This window comes from Entelurus aequoreus, linkage group LG14 (assembly GCF_033978785.1).
Source record: "Entelurus aequoreus isolate RoL-2023_Sb linkage group LG14, RoL_Eaeq_v1.1, whole genome shotgun sequence".
NCBI lineage: Eukaryota > Metazoa > Chordata > Actinopteri > Syngnathiformes > Syngnathidae > Entelurus > Entelurus aequoreus.
In genome coordinates, this window is record NC_084744.1 from 57,078,026 (window position 1) to 57,099,239 (window position 21,214).

Consider the following 21,214-nt stretch of genomic DNA (forward strand, 5'->3'; position numbering starts at 1 on the left):
CATATTATTTACCAGCAACATAAAGTGAAACAGAGGCAGAGGTGTCCTGCCACAGTCAGTAACAAATAAACAGAAAACAGTAGTGGTCAAGTACAAATAAGGCAACAAGAGAAGTATCTTACACTTCTCTTTTGTAAAGTAAATCTGAACAGCCTATATGGGCATCTACATCAACTATATGATTTGCCTGAGAAGCTGGACAGGACAAAAAATATATATATTTATTTTTATTTTTACTTGTGGCGGACGTAATTCTTTCGTGGCGGGCCGCCACAAATAAATGAATGTGTGGGAAACACTGGGGACTTATGGAAAACTGACTATGATTGATTGTATTTACACATTTCCCAAAAGCTAAGGATTGGGGTACATGACTATTATTCTTATAAGAACTAGTATTTTCTGTAATTAACATTAGATTTTAGTCCATTATTTTGTCAGGAGTTACAGTTTCAGGAAAAAAATAGCCCTGGTTTGTAAAATACAAGTGGATGCTGGTCTTTAGAAGACTAAAATGTCAATTTGTACAAGTTTACACAGGTCCAAGTCCTTCTCTACTGCTGGATTGCGCTGGTGTTTATATTTGATTTGTTGCAAAAATGTTAGGATCCGTCTGTCACATTTCCCAAAAGCTAAGGATTGGGGTACATGACTATTATTCTTATAAGAACTAGTAATTTCTGTAATTAACAATAGATTTTAGTCTATTTATTTTGTCAGGAGTTACACGTTTCAGGAAAAAATAGCCCTGGTCTGTAAAATACAAGTGGACGCTGGTCTTTAGAAGACTAAAATGTCAATTTTTACAAGTTTACACAGGTCCAAGTCCTTCTCTACTGCTGGATCGCGCTGGTGTTTATATTTGATTTGTTGCAAAAATGTTAGGATCTGTCTTTGGGGGCGGTGTGGCATTGTGGGTAGAGCAGCCGTGCCAGAAAAGTTCAAGTTAAAAGTACCACTGATAGTCACACACACACTAGGTGTGGTGAAATTACCCTCTGCATTTGACCCATCCCTGGAAAAAATCCCTGGGAGGTGAGGGGAGTAGCTAGGGAATCATTTGATATTATCATTTTTGACCACTCCTCTTGACACAATTGGTGTTGGTTTTCTGACATGGACTTGTTTCTTCAGCATTGTCCACACATTTAAGTCAGGACTTTGGGAAGGCCATTCTAAAACCTTCATTCTAGCCTGATTTAGCCATTCCTTTACCACTTTTGACGTGTGTTTGGAGGTCATTGTCCTGTTGGAACACCCAACTGCGCCCAAGACCCAACCTCCGGGCTGATGATTTTAGCTTGTCCTGAAGAATTTGGAGGTAATCCTCCTTTTTCATTGTCCCATTTACTCTCTGTAAAGCCACCAGTTCCATTGGCAGCAAAACAGGCCCAGAGCATAATACTACCACCACCATGCTTGACGGTATGCATGGTGTTCCTGGGATTAAAGGCCTCACCTTATCTCCTCCAAACATATTGCTGGGTATTGTGGCCAAACAGCTCAATTTTTGTTTCAACTGACACCACATGGACAAAGATAAGACCTTCTGGAGGAAACCAGAAATGACACAATATCCATCCATCCACAATATAATAATAATGTACAATATAACAACTATAGAATCGAAATGGAATTGTTGGAGGCACAGTTTGTCACAAATAATTCTATCAGACCTTAGTTATTTGTGCCGCTCCAAGGCTAAAAAGTCTGCTAATCCTTTTATATTACCCAGCGGTGTGGAAATAAAAGTGCATAAACTCAGACATGTGACATGGGGCTCTTTTCAAACAAAATGAGATAAGGACAGACCCCCCAAAAAACTGGCTGCTCTGAACACAGCTGTTTAGAGAGGGTTTGAGGCAATGCTTGATCCTTGGGATGTTTTGACTGAAACATGGCACAGACAAGTTAAGGCAGCTAGGAACTGTTTGAATTTCTCTTTTTAAAACCTTTTTCCCCCCCAACTGTCACACTTTTAGTGAGCAACCTTGTGTGTGAGTGAAAAGGTCATCAAAAAATGTGTTTTGTCTATATCTAACAGATGCTCACCATCACGCTGGATGAGAGTGACTGCTTCGCTGCATGGGTGTCTGCAAAGGATGCCGGTTTTTCAAGCTCCGATGGATCCGACCCAAAATGTAGGAAACCCTACTTAAAAGACATTTATGCCGCCGTCATTGATATTTATGGAACATACGTCTGTCCCTGCAGTAAACCTGGGTGGACTGCTGCTTCAGGCTCTGCTCGAGTTCTGGCCCAGAACTCGCATAAACCCCATGGATGAGGAAGAGAACGAAGTGAACCACGGTGAGGATCCGCAAGATCCACTGGGGCAGGGGTCGGCAACCCCAAAACATTGAAAGAACCACATTGTACCAAAAATACAGAAAAGTAATCTGTCTGGAAACGGAAAAAATGAAAAGCCGTATATTAGTCTTATAAAGAAGGCAACACATGATGTACTATCACAATGACCCTTACAAAAAATTCAAAAAACCGGACTTGATTCAGCAGCACAATTCTGGTGCTGTAGTTGTAGGAGATGTCTCAAAACGTCATCAGGAGTCCCGACTAAACCCGTAAATGTAAGAAAATGCATATTTTACGAAAAAAAAATGTTTGCTAAAATGTCGTAAAAAAAATCAAAAAAACGGACTTGATTCAGCAGCACAATTCTGGTGCTGTAGTTGTAGGAGATGTCTCAAAACGTCATCAGGAGTCCCGACTAAACCCGTAAATGTAAGAAAATGCATATTTTACGAAAAACATTTTTTGCTAAAATGTCGTAAAAAAATTCAAAAAAACGGACTTGCTTCAGCAGCACAATTCTGGTGCTGTAGTTGTAGGAGATGTCTCAAAACGTCATCAGGAGTCCCGACTAAACCTGTAAATGTAAGAAAATGCATATTTTACGAAAAAAAAATGTTGCTAAAATGTCGTAAGGGGGGACCCTTACAAAAAATTCAAAAAACCGGACTTGCTTCAGCAGCACAATTCTGGTGCTGTAGTTGTAGGAGATGTCTCAAAACGTCACCAGGAGTCCCGACTAAACCCGTAAATGTAAGAAAATGTAAGAAAATGCATATTTTACGAAAAACATTTTTTGCTAAAATGTCGTAAAAAAATTCAAAATAACGGACTTGCTTCAGCAGCACAATTCTGGTGCTGTAGTTGTAGGAGATGTCTCAAAAACATCATCAGGAGTCCCGACTAAACCCGAAAATGGAATAAAATGCATATTTAACGGGATTTTTTTTTTGCTAAATTGTCGTAAGGGGGGAGGGACCCTTACAAAAAATTCAAAAAAACAGACTGTCAGGTTGAAACACTGTTGACATCTATTAATCAGACAAGAGGCAAAGAATCAAACAGAGACAGAATTAAATTTGGACTCATGAGGAGCGACGTGGCGACAGTCCTCTCGGACCCGTCTTCCCCCACGCCCTGCCAGAAGCTTGGCCTCCTATTTCTTTGTTTGACTTTCCTCCCCCCACCTGACCACAGCTGCTTCAAGAGGAAGCGGGTCGTAAATAGCGTTGCCTTTGGTTACGGGTCGTAAATAGCGTTGCCTTTGGCTACCAAATAGTTCAAAGAAAGTTCCTCTAAAATACTTCAAAGAGCGTTCGTAAATCACTTCAAAGAGACTTCCTCCTGGAAGTTTGAAGATCCTGCCATCTGTCCGACTTGAATTCACAGTGGAGTTTTACGAGCATTCTCCCTCTTGGTAGGCCTCGAAGACAGCCTTCATCTTCTTATCAGGAACATAATGTAATACAACGTTTCTTTTGTGATAACTTACAAACAATTATTCCAACACAGGCTTGCTTCAGCAGCACAATTCTGGTGCTGTAGTTGTAGGAGATGTGTTAAAACGTCATCAGGAGTCCCGACAAAACCCGAAAATGGCAGAAAATGCATTTTTTTGGAAAACTTTTTTTCGCTAAAATGTCGTAAGGGGGGACCCTTACACAAAACTTCAAAAAAACGGACTTGCTTCAGCAGCACAATTCTGGTGCTGTAGTTGTAGGAGATGTGTTAAAACGTCATCAGGAGTCCCGACAAAACCCGAAAATGGAAGAAAATGCATATTTTACGAAAAAAAAATTTTGCTAAAATGTCCCTTACAAAAAATTCAAAAAAACTGACTTACTTTAGCAGCACAATACTGGTGCTGTAGTTGTAGGAGATGTCTCAAAACGACATCAGGAGTCCCGACAAAACGTCACAGTCCGCTATCACAGTATAAAAGGTTTGGTGGACAAAATGAGACAAAGAAGGAGTGGAAGATTTTACATGTAAACAAACTGTTGCGTCACAGTCCGCTATCACAGTATAAAAGGTTTGGTGGACATAATGAGACAAAGGAGTGGACGATTTTACATGTAAACAAACTGTTGCGTCACGGTCCGCTATCACAGTATAAAAGGTTTGGTGGACAACATGAGACAAAGGAGTGGAGAATTTTACATGTAAACAAACTGTTGCGTCACAGTCCGCTATCACAGTATAAAAGGTTTGGTGGACAAAATGAGACAAAGGAGTGGAGAATTTTACATGTAAGCAAACTGTTGCGTCACAGTCCGCTATCACAGTATAAAAGGTTTGGTGGACAAAATGAGACAAAGGAGTGGAGAATTTTACATGTAAACAAACTGTTGCGTCACAGTCCGCTATCACAGTATAAAAGGTTTGGTGGACAAAATGAGATAAAGAAGTGGAAGATTTTACATGTAAACAAACTGTTGCGTCACAGTCCGCTATCACAGTTTAAAAGGTTTGGTGGACAAAATGAGACAAAGAAGGAGTGGACGATTTTACATGTAAACAAACTGTTGCGTCACGGTCCGCTATCACAGTATAAAAGGTTTGGTGGACAAAATGAGACAAAGAAGGAGTGGACGATTTTACATGTAAACAAACTGTTGCGTCACAGTCCGCTATCACAGTATAAAAGGTTTGGTGGACAAAATGAGACAAAGAAGGAGTGGACGATTTTACATGTAAACAAACTGTTGCGTCACAGTCCACACTATGGTGAGTTCAAGAACCGCCAAAATTAGTAGCATGTATTTCAGGCCATTGGTTATGATCACGTTGGAGTAAATTGTGGGACTTTACTTGATGCAAACTTTGTGAATTTATGTAATTCATGTAAATATTTGAAAAGCTTCATCTTCCCACAGTGAATGGGGAGCCTGAAAATCGTGTACAGAAAGGAAACGGATACTTCCAGGTGCCGCCACACACGCCAGTTATCTTCGGGGAAGCCGGTGGCAGAACTCTTTTTAGGTATGTTGTCTAAAGGGCCTGTGTAATTGTACATACAGGTCATATAAACGCTTGCATGCTGTATGAAAGTGGATTAAATGTTCATTGTTGATGCTGCAGGCTGCTTTGTCGAGACTCTGGGGGAGAAACGGAGTCCATGCTGCTAAACGAGACCGTTCCTCAGTGGGTCATTGATATAACTGTAGATGTGAGTATTGCACCTTTTTTTAAAGAGACACTGAAATGTAACCTAAAATGTCTTGGCTGTAACCATAAACAGTAACAATGATAACTGACGGTTAGTATTACCCTTTTAAATTACGATTATCGCAAAGACAGATAATTCCCCTTTGATGAACTCAGACTTTTAACTGGTGCCAGTTAAATGCTAACGTGAAAACAGGAGACATTAATGTCTTTCCCCATTAAAGCACAACCTACCCTAATCTAAACTTTATCTAAACACATTGCTGTCTGAGTAACTAAGATATTCACTTGTGCACATTGAACATACAAGCTGTGCTCTCTTAGATCAGAGTGATCGTTGTATATTTGGAGGAATGTGTGTTTTTACGGTGTGTTCAAGGACCGCTGAAAAGTGTAGCATCCCACAATGCCCGCCAGAAATAATAGAAATTTTAAAAAAATAGATTTTTTTTTTGTTGCCCACTTTTTATTATTTATACTATACTATTTATATTATTCACATGTGAATAATTCTGTATAATAGACTGTATTTATATTATTCACATGTGAATAATGCTGTATAATAGACTGTATTTATATTATTCACACTTGCATAATGCTGTATAATAGACTGTATTTATATGTGAATAATGCTGTATAAATATTATTCACATGTGAATAATGCTGTATAATAGACTGTATTTATATGTGAATGATGCTCTATAATAGACTGTATTTATATTATTCACACTTGCATAATGCTGTATAATAGACTGTATTTATATTATTCACACTTGCATAATGCTGTATAATAGACTGTATTTATATTATTCACACTTGCATAATGCTGTATAATAGACTGTATTTATATTATTCACACTTGCATAATGCTGTATAATAGACTGTATTTATATGTGAATAATGCTGTATAAATATTATTCACATGTGAATAATGCTGTATAATAGACTGTATTTATATGTGAATAATGCTCTATAATAGACTGTATTTATATTATTCACACTTGCATAATGCTGTATAATAGACTGTATTTATATTATTCACATGTGAATAATGCTGTATAATAGACTGTATTTATATTATTCACACTTGCATAATGCTGTATAATAGACTGTATTTATATGTGAATAATGCTGTATGAATATTATTCACATGTGAATAATGCTGTATAATAGACTGTGTTTATATGTGAATGATGCTCTATAATAGACTGTATTTATATTATTCACACTTGCATAATGCTGTATAATAGACTGTATTTATATTATTCACATGTGAATAATGCTGTATAATAGACTGTATTTATATTATTCACATGTAAAAAATACCTAAGTGTTTATTATTTATTGTGAGCGAACTGTGGTGCTGAATTTCCCCCAGGGATCAATAAAGTATTTTCCATTTTATTCTATTTATACACATCTTAAAAATGCGACAGTACAAACCAATACTTAAAACAATAAAAACTTACCCATTAAAACAGATAAAACACTAAGACTGAGATACTATCAATAAAGCAAAGGAATACAAAACATGTAAAATAGTGGGTTTTCTAATAGTGGGTTAATTTATTTTATGTATTTAAAAAAAAAAAAAAAAAAGATTAAAAATATTTCTGTGTTTAAGTACTTTTTAACACATCCAACAATACTGCGATAATAATAACAATGTCATTATATTATTCACATGTGAATGATGCTGTATAATACTGTATTTATATTATTCACATGTGAATAATGCCATATAATAGACTGTATTTATATTATTTACATGTGAATAATGCCGTATAATAGACTGTATTTATATTATTCACATGTGAATAATGCTGTATAATAGACTGTACTTATATTATTCACATGTATAATAGACTGTATTTATATTATTCACATGTGAATAATGTCGTATAATAGACTGTATTTATGTTATTCACATGTGAATAATGCTGTATAATAGACTGTATTTATATTATTCACATGTTAATAATGCCGTATAATAGACTGTATTTGTTATTCACATGTTAATAATGCCGTATAATAGACTGTATTTATGTTATTCACATATGAATAATGCTGTATAATAGACTGTATTCACATATGAATAATGCTGTATAATAGACTGTATTTATATTATTCACATGTGAATAATGCCGTATAATAGACTGTATTTATATTATTCACATGTGAATAATGCTGTATAATAGACTGTATTTATATTATTCACATGTGAATAATGCTGTATAATAGACTGTATTTATATTATTCATACGTGAATAATGCTGTATATTAGACTGTATTTATATTATTCACATGTGAATAATGCTGTATAATAGACTGTATTTATATGTGAATGATGCTCTATAATAGACTGTATTTATATTATTCACACTTGCATAATGCTGTATAATAGACTGTATTTATATTATTCACATGTGAATAATGCTGTATAATAGACTGTATTTATATTATTCACATGTGAATAATGCTGTATAATAGACTGTATTTATATTATTCACATGTAAAAAAATACCTAAGTGTTTATTGTGAGTGAACTGTGGTGCTGAATTTCCCCCAGGGATCAATAAAGTATTTTCCATTTTATTCTATTTATACACATCTTAAAAATGCGACAGTACAAACCAATACTTAAAACAATAAAAACTTACCCATTAAAACAGATAAAACACTAAGACTGAGATACTATCAATAAAGCAAAGGAATACAAAACATGTAAAATAGTGGGTTTTCTAATAGTGGGTTTATTTATTTTATGTATTTAAAAAAAAAAAAAAAGATTAAAAATATTTCTGTGTTTAAGTACTTTTTAACACATCCAACAATACTGCGATAATAATAACAATGTCATTATATTATTCACATGTGAATGATGCTGTATAATAGACTGTATTTATATTATTCACATGTGAATAATGCTGTATAATAGACTGTATTTATATTATTCACATGTGAATAATGCTGTATAATAGACTGTATTTATATTATTCACATGTGAATAATGCTGTATAATACTGTATTTATATTATTCACATGTGAATAATGCTGTATAATAGACTGTATTTATATTATTTACATGTGAATTCCATTCATAGTTTTGATGTGACAATCTACAATGTAAATAGTCAAAAAAATAAAGAAAACTCATTGAATTAATGGCCTGTACTATTTATCGTTATCGCAGAAGGCTGCAATATATATTGCGTTATATATTTTAGGCCATTTCACCAATCGTGAAGAGAAATGTAAATTAATGACTCATTTTTGCTTATTATAGTGATGGAGAAATATTTAACCTTTCATCTGTATTTGAATCTGATCTCTTTCTCTTCTGTTTGGCCAGAAAAATATGCCCAAATTCAACAAAATCCCATTCTACCTCCAGCCTCATTCATCCTCCGGTGCAAAAACTCTGAAGAAGTAAGTTTTGCCTTTTCTCCACTTGCAAAGTGCAACAGCTTTTTTTTTCTAAAAGCCAGCTTTTATTTATTTGTTGTCACTGCGCAGAGATCGCCTGTCAGCGAGCGACATGCTGCAGGTGAGGAAGGTGATGGAGCACGTGTACGAGAAGATCATCAACCTGGACAACGAGTCTCAGACCACCAGTTCCTCCGCCAACGATAAGCCGGGAGAGCAGGAGAAGGAGGAGGACATGGCCATGCTGGCAGAGGAGAAGATCGAGCTCATGTGTCAAGACCAGGTAATCATCTTCCTGCTGGTTGTTTCCATTTAGTAGTAGTGTAGAAGGTCAGTACGCTAAAGTTTTAATGACCCATGCCGATTGTCAATCAATGAAAATAAGGTTGAAATACTGGCGTCATGGATCATTTGCTATGTCCCTGCAAGCAAGAGGAAGAGGTCTCACTCACGTTTGTTTACCGGTAGAATTTAAATTAAAATGTTTGACAAGTAGGCAGAGGAGATGTCGTGTATCCTTGGGAGAATTCTGAAATAAATGCCCTGTCAGATATTAGGAGAATTATTGACAATGAGAATATTTTTTACTATTAAATTAATTAATTAGAAGATGAGGCTCCAAAAAAAAGATAACTTTTCTCATGCAGGGCAAATGGGCTTGAGCAGTGGTTATTTATCTGCTTTACTATTTATCTATTTCACTATTTATTTTTGTATTATGTATCTATTCCACAATTGATTTTTTTATCCACTTTACTATTTATTTTTTATTATTTATCTACTTGACTATTTTTGTATTATTTATCTGCTACACTAATTATGTATCTTTATTACCTACTTTACCATTTATTTTTTTTAATCATTTATCCACTTCACTATTTATTCTTGTATTATTTATCTACTGCACTATTTTTTGCATCATCTACTTCACTATTGATTTTAGTATTATTTATCTACTTCATTATTGTTTTAATGATCTACATCAGTATTTATTTATCAGCTTCACTAATTATTTGTTTAATTATCTACTTCACTATTTATTATTATTTATCTACTTTACTATTTATTTTGTATTATTTATTTTTTATCATTTATCCACTTCACTATTTATTTTTGTATTATTTATCTACTTCACTATTTATTTATTTTTATCATTTATCCACTTCACTATTTATTTTTGTATTATTTATCTACTTCATTATTGTGTTAATGATCTACATCAGTATTTATTTATCAACTTCACTATTTATTTGTTTAATTATCTATCTACTTAACTATTTTTTTATTTATTTATCTACTTCACTATTTATTTTATTTTTTTATCTACTTCACTATTATTTTTATTATTTATCTACTTCGCATCATCTATCTACTTCATTATTGTTTTAATTATCTACTTCTATTTTTTTAATGATCTACATCAGTATTTATTCATCGACTTCACTATTTATTTTTGTATTATTTATCTACTTCACTATTTATTTTAAATACTGACATCTCATGTATCTGCTGGTGTGGTTTAGTTGGCCGTCCAAAAGGCAAATGTCTACTAGACTGACCTGTGGTCTGTGCTGTCTTGCAGGTCCTGGACCCCAACATGGACCTGAGAACAGTCAAACATTTTATCTGGAAGAGCGGCGGGGACTTGACGCTGCATTATAGGCAGAAGTCCACGTGAAAGTTGCGACTTTGGAAGAGCAAGAAACTCTTTTTGTCGTTTGCCAAGCGCCGCCCTCTGGCATGTAGTCCCAGGTTGTAGTCCCGAGGAGACATTTCCAAGGAAACATTCTAACAATCACTCAAATTTACCCTGCAGGACTAAAAATTAGTTGTTGTTTTTTTACATCTTGACTGCTATGTTTGTTTCCTATAAAGTGCTGTACATGTTTTTTTTCCCCCCCGTGAGTGTGCGTGCAGAATGTTCTAGTACATTCCAGACCTGTCCTGGCTCTATAAACACTCCACCGTGTCAACAGTACCTCCAGTCGAGGACCACACGCGCTCTCTGGGAGGCACCGGCTGTCCTCGCCTGAACGCACCACGGTGACAGGAGCCTGAACGCATCACGAGCTGTACTCTTACCACTCACCTCAATCCTCCGTTCCTGTAAATATATGTACAACATTTTTTCATTTCACTGGCTTGTTTTCTTTGTGCAGTACACCAAACTGTTATTTTACCAAATGGTCAAAGTCATTTTAGCAATTTGAAATAGTTCCTCATGTATATTCCATTCAAGTAGGAGATAGACTTATTCCCCCCAAAGCAAAATGCTAAATTGGATAATATTCTCTTTGTGTAACATTTATTTGCCACCTTTTAAGTGCAGCGGGAACACGCCAAGCTCGCTCTCGTGGGCCAAAAGCAGGATGGGTACAGTTGTTGTGAAATATGTACATTTTAGGCTTCCTAAGAAATAAATTGCAATGGTTTAACAAAATGACACATTTATGGTAATTATGCGTACGGAGTGACGTGACTCCAGGAACACACTAACAATGTTTGCAAGTAGAAAAACTTTTTTTTTCTTCAATTAAAACAAAGTTTTTTAAAATCCTGGAAGTATGAAAACTATTTTTTTAAATTTAAGTTCAAACTTATGGCAGTTATGTTCCACACACCTGCACCTGTAATTCACACTCTACTATGACAGGTGGCGCTGCTGAGTCGATTTAAGGCCACCAGAGCTACTGTTTGCGCATGGTGCCGTCCGCCAAAAATATGAAGCTGGGTGGGTTAGTAAAGATGGTAGACAGAAGAGAGAGGAATCAAGCTCAACCTGTAAGTTAACACATTTATATTATTGCACCCTTGTAAGTTTGCACATTGGTGCAGTCTGTCAAAAAGATGAAGCAGGGTGGGTATTGAACCCAGCACCTTTCATTCCGAGTCAGCAGTCTTAACCCCTGGTCTATCCTGGGTCTTGTGAAGTAAAGATTGTGTTCCATACACAAATGTAATGGAGGACTCCTACTCAGTAAACTATGATAGAGGTTGAAGAAACAACTGTCAAGATCTTGTCTTAGAAAGGGCCAGGATAGCTCAATGGTTAAAACTGCTGCATGTCATGCAGTACTACTGGGTTCAAATCCATGACTTGGAAGGTCTGGGTTTTTGTTTCACCTCGATCATAGTTTACTGATGACATTTGTATAGGAGCGAAAAGGGAACCTTGATGGGGGCAGGATAGCTCAATGGTTAAAACTGACAGTACTACTGGGATCAAATCCATGACTTGGAAGGTCTGGGTTTTTGTTTCACCTCGATCATAGTTTACTGATGACATTTGTATAGGAGCGAAAAGGGAACCTTGATGGGAGCAGGATAGCTCAATGGTTGACACCGAGGGCTCCTAATACAGGGGTAGTGAGTTCAAATCCAACTCACCCCAGGAGTGGAGTGGAGTGATTCGACCTAAGTCTTTGGTTTCGTAGGCGGGACAGAGGGCAAGGGAACAATGTGGGACAGCAATTGTGTCCATCTTATACCATGCTAGTTGTTGTAAGGATAGGTCAACATGAGCGGCCACACCTTGAGTTCCAACATATATATAGAAATATATATATATATCAAAGGGGCCCTAGTAAGAGTTTAACTGGTGATCATACATGTGGCGGGTTTGGGTGGCGGTGCACACGGACGCAGCTCAGTCAGTCAGGGCTTTCACTGATAGGACAGTTGGAGCAGTCCTTGTCCTTCACTCGTTCCTGGGAGGAGGCGTACCCAGTAGATGTCAGCCACTTCTGGTGCTTCAGGCTGTGGTATGAGCATGTGCTCATGGAGGAGCCTTGGTAGTGGTGTTGCAGCTTGATGGTTATGCTGTCAGGTAACACCAGGAAGGTTCCTTCTGTGCGATATTGAATGTCAGGGTACAGTTTGTAAAGCAGGTCATTACCAAGCAGGCAAGGTGTGCGCAGGCCGACCACGACGGGGTGCTTCCATGAGTGTCCAGCAATCCGGTGACAGGTTTCATTCTTGTGATCACAGCGAAGCCTTCGACCTTCTAAAAGGAAGCACACAGTTTCTTTGGAACCACCTCATTCAAAAATGAGTGTGAGGCACCAGTGTCAATCATGAACTGATAACATTGTCCGTTGACACTTATGTCCAGCAGGGGGCCAATCTGTATTATGTCCAGCAGGGGGCCAATCTGTATTATGTCCAGCAGGGGGCCAATCTGTATTTCCTGCTGGGGCTCCTTTGCCACGCCTGCATGATGATTTAGCTGCAAATTTTCAGAGGAGTTAGGACAGTCACATGATCAGTGACCCGGCTGGCCGTATGCAAAACAGTTTCCACTATGGACTGACCTTATTATCACAATTCTATTAACAGTTACCCTTTTATTAAAACAAAAAAAATCACAAGTTTTCTTTATTCACAGATAATTAATGTTCACAGACAATATAATCACATATATAGCAACCCAAGCCAACCATACATACCCCAACTTTGGGAGAACTTGACTAAACCTATTCTTTATCAAAAATATGTTTAGCAATTAGTCTTACCAGTCCTGACCATCTCCAGACAGCATTTACACATTAAGCAAAATTGCTTACCTTTAGATGCGCGCAGTGCAACTCTTGTCTGCCTTGAGAGACCGGGAGTCCGGGTGTTGACCGCAGCGTTCTAACCCATCCTGTTCGTGACGCCACTCTACCAACCGAGCTATACCAGGGTGTTTCTTCTCCCCCACACAAAGTAATGTTATGTGCTAGTTGTCTGAGTAACATAAAGTTGAAAAGTTAAGTCAACACTAAAGATAATAATATATTTGTTGAATAAAACCTTCTTTAAAGCAGGTTACAAAAGCTGTGTGGTATACACAGAGTGACTAAAACCTCTTTAAAAATGGATTTTTGAATCATTTTGAATTGATTTTGAATCGTGATAAATAAACAGAATTAAGTCCAGGGTGTACCTGAGAGGCTCCAGCACCCCCCCGCCACCTCAAAAGGGACAAGCGGTAGAAAATGGATGGATGGAAGATTGGGATGTGAATCATTTTTTTCCCCCGGCACGTCTCATCGCCTCGCTCTGCCTTTGATCATTTTAGGCATGAAATATACAGCTTGTTACAGAAAAAACATGTTTTTTAAGTCGCAGAATTCTTTTAGTTTTTTTAACTAACAAAGGTTTTTTTTTGGAAGAAAATTGTTTACTCGCAAACTTTGTATGCAGTTTTTCCCAGTAATTTCCCTCCACAGATGTGAAACAAAAGACGTTTTAGTGTTCAATTTTTTTTTTACTATCAAATCTTCACCCCATTTGACAGTCAGCCCATTCATTCCTAGAAAGAAACAACAAACATGTACAATATTTGCAAAAAATACTTCCTTTTACTGACAGCAACTATTTAGAATGATAAATACACTCCCCCCTCAGAATAACAATTACTACACAGCCCCGTAACTACACCACCTAATTGCCATTTTAAAACCTATTTAAGTCAAGTAAGGGACAAAAGTTGCATAGATCACAATATTTCACGATGCGCAGGAAGGGTTCATAAGCTGTAAAAATGTGGCAATTTAAGTGAAAATAAACGTGGGTATTTCTACAGAAAGGTGTTTGAAACTAAAAAAAAGAGTTTCAAAACCCTCCTCCATCCACACCAGTCTGCTGCCACCTCAGTCAATCACAAGCCTGGACTTGGTGGCATCACACCTTTGTGCATGTTTATAGTGTTGTACCTCAGTAGGGAGGGGAGTCACACGGCCGCGTTTGTCGCATTTTACCTGACACGTGAAACGTGCCAAATTTGGGGGGGGGCGGTGCACTATCCACTTTAGCCGCCAGATGGCAGAACAGGGGTGCGGCCCACAGTTAATTTTTCCACAATTTGCGACACATTTTAAAATGACTGTTCCCCAAGATAACATTAAAAAGTGGAATTTTAAAAAAGCGAACGGGTGTGATATTGACAGCAATAACACAAAACTGCAAAGTTTGTATCGTTTTTTTCCAGAAAATAGTAACTTAAAATCAACAGACGGATCTGAAGTTGATCTTGACAGGCTAGCCTCCTCCAACCTCCGAGGACAAAGCTACGCCGCCGCTCCCAGTCTGTGGAATGCTCTCCCTGACCACCTGAGGGCACCACATACTGTGTATGCTTTTAAAAAAGGCTTAAAAGCCCTTCTTTTTAAAAATGTTTTTTTTTTTAGAAATGTGCATACTAGCTATAGCTATTTGGCTGTTCTACTTTTTATTTTTATTTATTTCTTTATTATTATTTTTTAATACACTGTAGCACTTTGAGATCGTTTACTCAATATAAAGTGCTTTTTTTTTTACAAATAAAATCTATTATTATTATTATTATTATTGAGATTTAAGCGTTGAAAGTAAAAAAAATTATGATTTAGAACTTATTTTTAGCACTTTATGGACCTTTTGAATCCCTAAGACCTTTAGTCTGATGGAAAAATAATAATGAATCAAAATCAATGTTATGAATTATTCTTCGATTTGACACTCCAATGATTTCTCATCAAATTTTCAACTTTGAACATTTTGGGGGGAGATTTTAAAAAATATTTAAAACTTATTGTCAATGATTCATAGATATTTAAGTGTTGAAAGTTACGGTAAACAAAATAATTGTTTTTTTTAAACATTTTTATGAGTCCCTAGAACCTTTAACGTTCCCCAAAAGTGAAGCCCTAAGGGTTACAATACATATTGTATTGGTTTTGAAAATGAAAAATATCATTTTTCTGTGTTTCGCCCCTTAGTGGAAAAGGTTTGGACTAGAGATGTCCGATATTGTCCAACTCTTAATAACCGATTCCGATATCAACCGATACCGATATGTACAGTTGTGGAATTAACACATTATTATGCCTAATTTTGTTGTGGATGCATTAAACAATGTAACAAGGTTTTCCAAAATAAATTAACTCAAGTTATGGGAAAAAAATGCCAACATGGCACTGCCATATTTAGGGACCGAGTCCCTTATTGTATTTCTAGCGTTTTATTATTATACCGCCGCCTCTTTGAGCTGTAATTTGACCCCCTTAACATGCTTCAAAACTCACCAAATTGGACACACACATCAGGACTGGCGAAAATTGCCATCTAATCAAAAAACCAAACTCAAAATTGCGCTCTAGCGCCCCCTAGGAAGAAAACACAGACAAAACTGCAAGCAAAAATCAACAGGAAGTTTGCAATTCCCCCTTCAAAACAAAAGTTGTGTAAAAACAGTCCCCTTTTTTCAAACATTACCTCCTCCGAGCGCTTCTGTCGTGTCGGCTTCAAATTAGCACAGGAGAGAGATTGAACCCTTCTGATTAAAAGTTGATGAAAGAGTTTTAATTACTGCTCCGGTTTGGATTTTATGAGCCCTCAAAGTCGGTCCCGTCCATCGCTGCTTGCAGCTTTCATTATTATTGAAGTCACAAAGTGCATCATTTTTTTTTAACATACCTCAAAAACAGCAGCTTGGAATTTGGGACATGAGGAGGTTGAGGTGGGTGGGGTTGGGGGGAGGGTGTATATTGTAGCGCCCCGGAAGAGTTAGTGCTGCAAGGGGTTCTGGGTATTTGTTGTGTTACGGTGTGGATGTTCTCCCGAAATGTGTTTGGGTTCAGAGTGTGGCGCATATTTGTAACAGTGTTAAAGTTGTTTATACGGCCACCCTCAGTGTGACCTGTATGGCTGTTGACCGAGTATGCCTTGCATTCACTTGTGTGTGTGAAAAGCTGTAGATATTATGTGATTGGGCAGTGCCTTTAAGGTTTATTGGCGCTCTGTACTTCTCCCTACGTCCGTGTACACAGCGGTGTTTTACTTTTTGAAACCGATACTTTCCGATATTACATTTTAAAGCATTTATCGGCTGTCGGATATTATCGGACATCTCTAGTTTGGACTGTTGAATATCTTCAAATGTGTTTTGTCGCAACATGGAGTGGTGCTTTCCACCATTTTCAGCAGACTACATTTTACTTTTTGAAACCGATACTTTCCGATATTACATTTTAAAGCATTTATCGGCCGTCGGATATTATCGGACATCTCTAGTTTGGACTGTTGAATATCTTCAAATGTGTTTTGTCGCAACATGGAGTGGTGCTTTCCACCATTTTCAGCAGACTACATTTTACTTTTTGAAACCGATTCTTTACGATATTACATTTTAAAGCATTTATCGGCCGTCGGATATTATCGGACATCTCTAGTTTGGACTGTTGAATATCTTCAAATGTGTTTTGTCGCAACATAGAGTGGTGCTTTCCACCATTTTCAGCAGACTACATTTTACTTTTTGAAACCGATACTTTCCGATATTACATTTTAAAGCATTTATCGGCCGTCGGATATTATCGGACATCTCTAGTTTGGACTGTTGAATATCTTCAAATGTGTTTTGTCGCAACATAGAGTGGTGCTTTCCACCATTTTCAGCAGACTACATTTTACTTTTTGAAACCGATATTACATTTTAAAGCATTTATCGGCTGTCGGATATTATCGGACATCTCTAGTTTGGACTGTTGAATATCTTCAAATGTGTTTTGTCGCAACATAGAGTGGTGCTTTCCACCATTTTCAGCAGACTACATTTTACTTTTTGAAACCGATACTTTCCGATATTACATTTTAAAGCATTTATCGTCTGTCGGATATTATCGGACATCTCTAGTTTGGACTGTTGAATATCTTCAAATGTGTTTTGTCGCAACATAGAGTGGTGCTTTCCACCATTTTCAGCAGACTGCATTGCAAAATGATGAACCCCCTTATCCTCTCACTCGAGATCCACCTAGACACGGGTGCCGTATGAATCCCTCCCCTACTGTAATAGTTGTGATTGTATCCGCCTGTACAATCGGCACGTTCAGACCCGTATCGTCTGGCATTAGGCGACGACACAGCAGTAACTTGATTAAAAAAACACAACACCTCTACTTAAAGCCAGTTCCTCCTGATGTGGTCTTACTGCAGTCCGTGCTGGTGGTCCTCGTGCTCACACTGATGAACGGGACTCTCGTCTTTGGGCGCGTCTTCCATGGTTTCCTGAGGAGGCGACTCGGCGAGCAGTGACTCACCTGGTAGCGAGGGCGGAAGGTGGTCAGCAGCATGGGAACAAGGAGGTTGTTCATCGGACGACTCGGGTGGGTCTATAAGGGGATATTGTGGACCGGGGCTGGAACCCGACTCGCAGAGGGAGTCTTGCAGGTGCGCAGAATCCGGGTAAGAGACGCCCGTATCGGACTGCTGGGTCACCGGAGAAGTGAGCGCCGTGGACTCTGCCGAGTCAGTCTGCTTGGAAGGATGAAGATCACTTCCATCAAGCTCCCCTGCAGAACAGGAAATCAAACACAGCCTTGTAACTAGCAACCATCCTTCAACTGGAGGCCTCATTCATTTGGCCCATCCACTTCAAATTGATCTAAAATTACCAAGCGGTCCATGAATGCTACATATTTGCTGCCATCTTGTGGACAATGTGAGAAAATCAGAATCAATGACCCCATGAGAGCGCTTTGAAATAGTAGCACAGCATTTACTTATACGACAAGAGTCCAAACAACCTTCCCTAGTCATGGCACACACACAAAAAAAAAAATGCGACTAGCATAAATGTCGACACACATGGTCACTGAACATTGTGGATGTTAAGAAAAACATCCAAACACCATAAAAAAATTCAAAATTACAACCATTTTAAAACCCATTACAGTGCATGATGGGAAAAATGCAAAACACTCCACACTTGTCCATTTGTCAGAAAGTAACTTGTCTTATTTGGCGCATTTTAGCTGCTTGATTACAAAACTTTAAGGAGTTTGTCACGGAAGTCAAACTTTCACATACTTTTAATATCCATCTAGCCATCCATCCATTTTCTACTGTTTGTCCCCTTACGGGGTCGCGGGGGGTGCTGGAGCCTATTTTAGCTGCATTATATCCAATTATATATCTACTATAATAACTATATATCCATTATACTAATATAATGTGTACACCCACATACATATATACATACATACACACATACATATATAGATACACACACATACATACACACATATGCATGCATGTGTATATATTATTATATTTGATAATCTTACTCATCTCCTAATGTGAACCATAAATTACTTAACTATTTATACAGTATATGAGAACTTTATTTACTTATGTATTTAATACTTATTTACTTAACAATGTATCTATATACTTACCTATTTATTTATTCACTGTTGTAAGTAGAAACAAATGTGTTAGAAAGTGCTACGATAAGAAAAGGGCTAATAATGCCTGGAGAAATGTATCTTTGTTAGTTTTACTAGAATAATGATCTTTTGTAAGGTTTGCAAAGACACAAGTTAGTTTTTTATTTACTCAATATGACAGTATAGCTGTCATACTATATATGAAAGTTATATAAACATAACTCCAAAACCAAACATGCATAATGTCTAAAAATGCCTGTAATATTGTATCTATGTGAGTTTTACTAGAATCGGTTGTTTTTGTAAGGTTTGCAAATACAAAAATGAGGTTTTACTCACTATGACAGTATACTGTCACATTCAATATGACAGTTATTTAAACATAACTCCTAAACCACACGAGAAAAATGGCTAATAATGCCTGAAATAATGCATCATTGGGAGTTTTACTCGAAACATATGCTTTTTAAAATCTTGCTAACACAAAAAGTCGTTTTTTTACTCAATATGACAGTAATGTTCTTCGAATCCTGACATAATGCGACAAAAGCAATAAAAATGTATTCCAACATGAATCCTAAACCAAACATAGAAAATGTCTAATAATGCGTGAACAAATGTATCTTTTTGAGTTTTACTAGAAAAATCATCTTTTGTAAGGTTTGCAAAGACACAAGTTAGTCTTTTTACTCAATATGACAGTATGGCTGTCATAGTATATATGAAAGTTATATAAACATAACTCCAAAACCAAACATCCATAATGTCTAAAAATGCCTGTAATATTGAATCTATGTGAGTTTTACTAGAATCAGTTGTTTTTGTAAAGTTTGCAGTATACAAAAATGAGGTTTTACTCATAATGACAGTATACTGTCACATTCAATATGACAGTTATTTAAACATAACTCCTAAACCACACATGCGAAATGGCTAATAATGCCTGGAGAAAGGTATCTGTGTGAGTTTTACTGGAAAACAATATTTTGTAAGGTTTGTAAAGACACAAGTTAGTTTTTTTTTAAACTCAATATGACAGTATTGCTGTCATACTATATATGAAAGTTATATAAACATAACTCCAAAACCAAACATGCATTATCTCTAAAAAAATGCCTGTAATATTGTATCCATGTGAGTTTTACTAGAATCAGTTGTTTTTGTAAGGTTTACTCACTAAGACAGTATACCGAGTTGAGTTTTAATTAAAGGCCTACTGAAAGCCACTACTACCGACCACGCAGTCTGATAGTTTATATATCAATGATGAAATCTTAACATTGCAACACATGCCAATACGGCCGGGTTAACTTATAAAGTGACATTTTAAAATTCCCGGGAAATATCCGGCTGAAACATCGCGGTATGATGACATATGCGCGTGACGAAGTCCGAGTAACGGAAGTTATGGTACCCCGTAGAATCCTATACAAAAAGCTCTTTTTTCATTTCATAATTCCACAGTATTCTGGACATCTTTTGCAATTTTTTTAATGAACAATGAAAGCTGCAAAGAAGACAGTTGTAGGTGGGATCTGTGTATTAGCAGCGGACTACAGCAACACAACCAGGAGGACTTTGTTGGAGCGCTAGCCGCGCTAGCCGCGCTAGCCGCCGACTTCACCTTGACTTCCTACGTCTCCGGGCCGCCAAACGCATCGGGTGAAGTCCTTCGTCCTTCTGCCGATCGCTGGAACGCAGGTGAGCACGGGTGTTGATGAGCAAATAAGGGCTGGCTGGCGTAGGTGGAGAGCTAATGTTTTTAGCATAGCTCTGTGCAGTCCGGTTGCTAAGTTAGCTTCAATGGCGTCGTTAGCACAGCATTGTTAACCTTCGCCAGCCTGGAAAGCATTAACCGTGTATTTACATGTCCACGGTTTAATAGTATTGTTGATTTTCTATCTATACTTCCAGTCAGGGGTTTATTTCTGTTGTTTCTATATGCATTTAAAGCAAGATGCTATCACGTTAGCTCGTAGCTAAAGCGTTTCGCCGATGTATTGTCGTGGAGATAAAAGGCACTGAATGTCCATTTCGCGTTCTCGACTCTCATTTTCAAGAGGATATAGTATCCCAGGTGGTTTAAAATACAAATCTGTGATCTACAATAGAAAAAGGAG

At 37.2% G+C, this 21,214-nt stretch overlaps 1 protein-coding gene across 2 annotated transcripts in view; it reads left to right on the forward strand.

The window, feature by feature from the left end:
- LOC133665096 (WD repeat-containing protein 48) overlaps positions 1-11,041 on the forward strand; it is a 73,762-nt gene extending 62,721 nt beyond the window's left edge. For both annotated transcript variants that reach the window (XM_062070297.1, XM_062070296.1), the window contains exons 12-18: positions 2,045-2,141; positions 2,215-2,310; positions 5,187-5,292; positions 5,392-5,479; positions 8,831-8,907; positions 8,995-9,187; positions 10,487-11,041. In XM_062070297.1, coding sequence (XP_061926281.1) covers positions 2,045-2,141; positions 2,215-2,310; positions 5,187-5,292; positions 5,392-5,479; positions 8,831-8,907; positions 8,995-9,187; positions 10,487-10,582 — 753 coding nt within the window. In that variant the 3' untranslated portion in view covers positions 10,583-11,041. The remainder of the gene's footprint in view (positions 1-2,044; positions 2,142-2,214; positions 2,311-5,186; positions 5,293-5,391; positions 5,480-8,830; positions 8,908-8,994; positions 9,188-10,486) is intronic.
- The last annotated feature ends 10,173 nt before the right edge of the window (positions 11,042-21,214 follow it).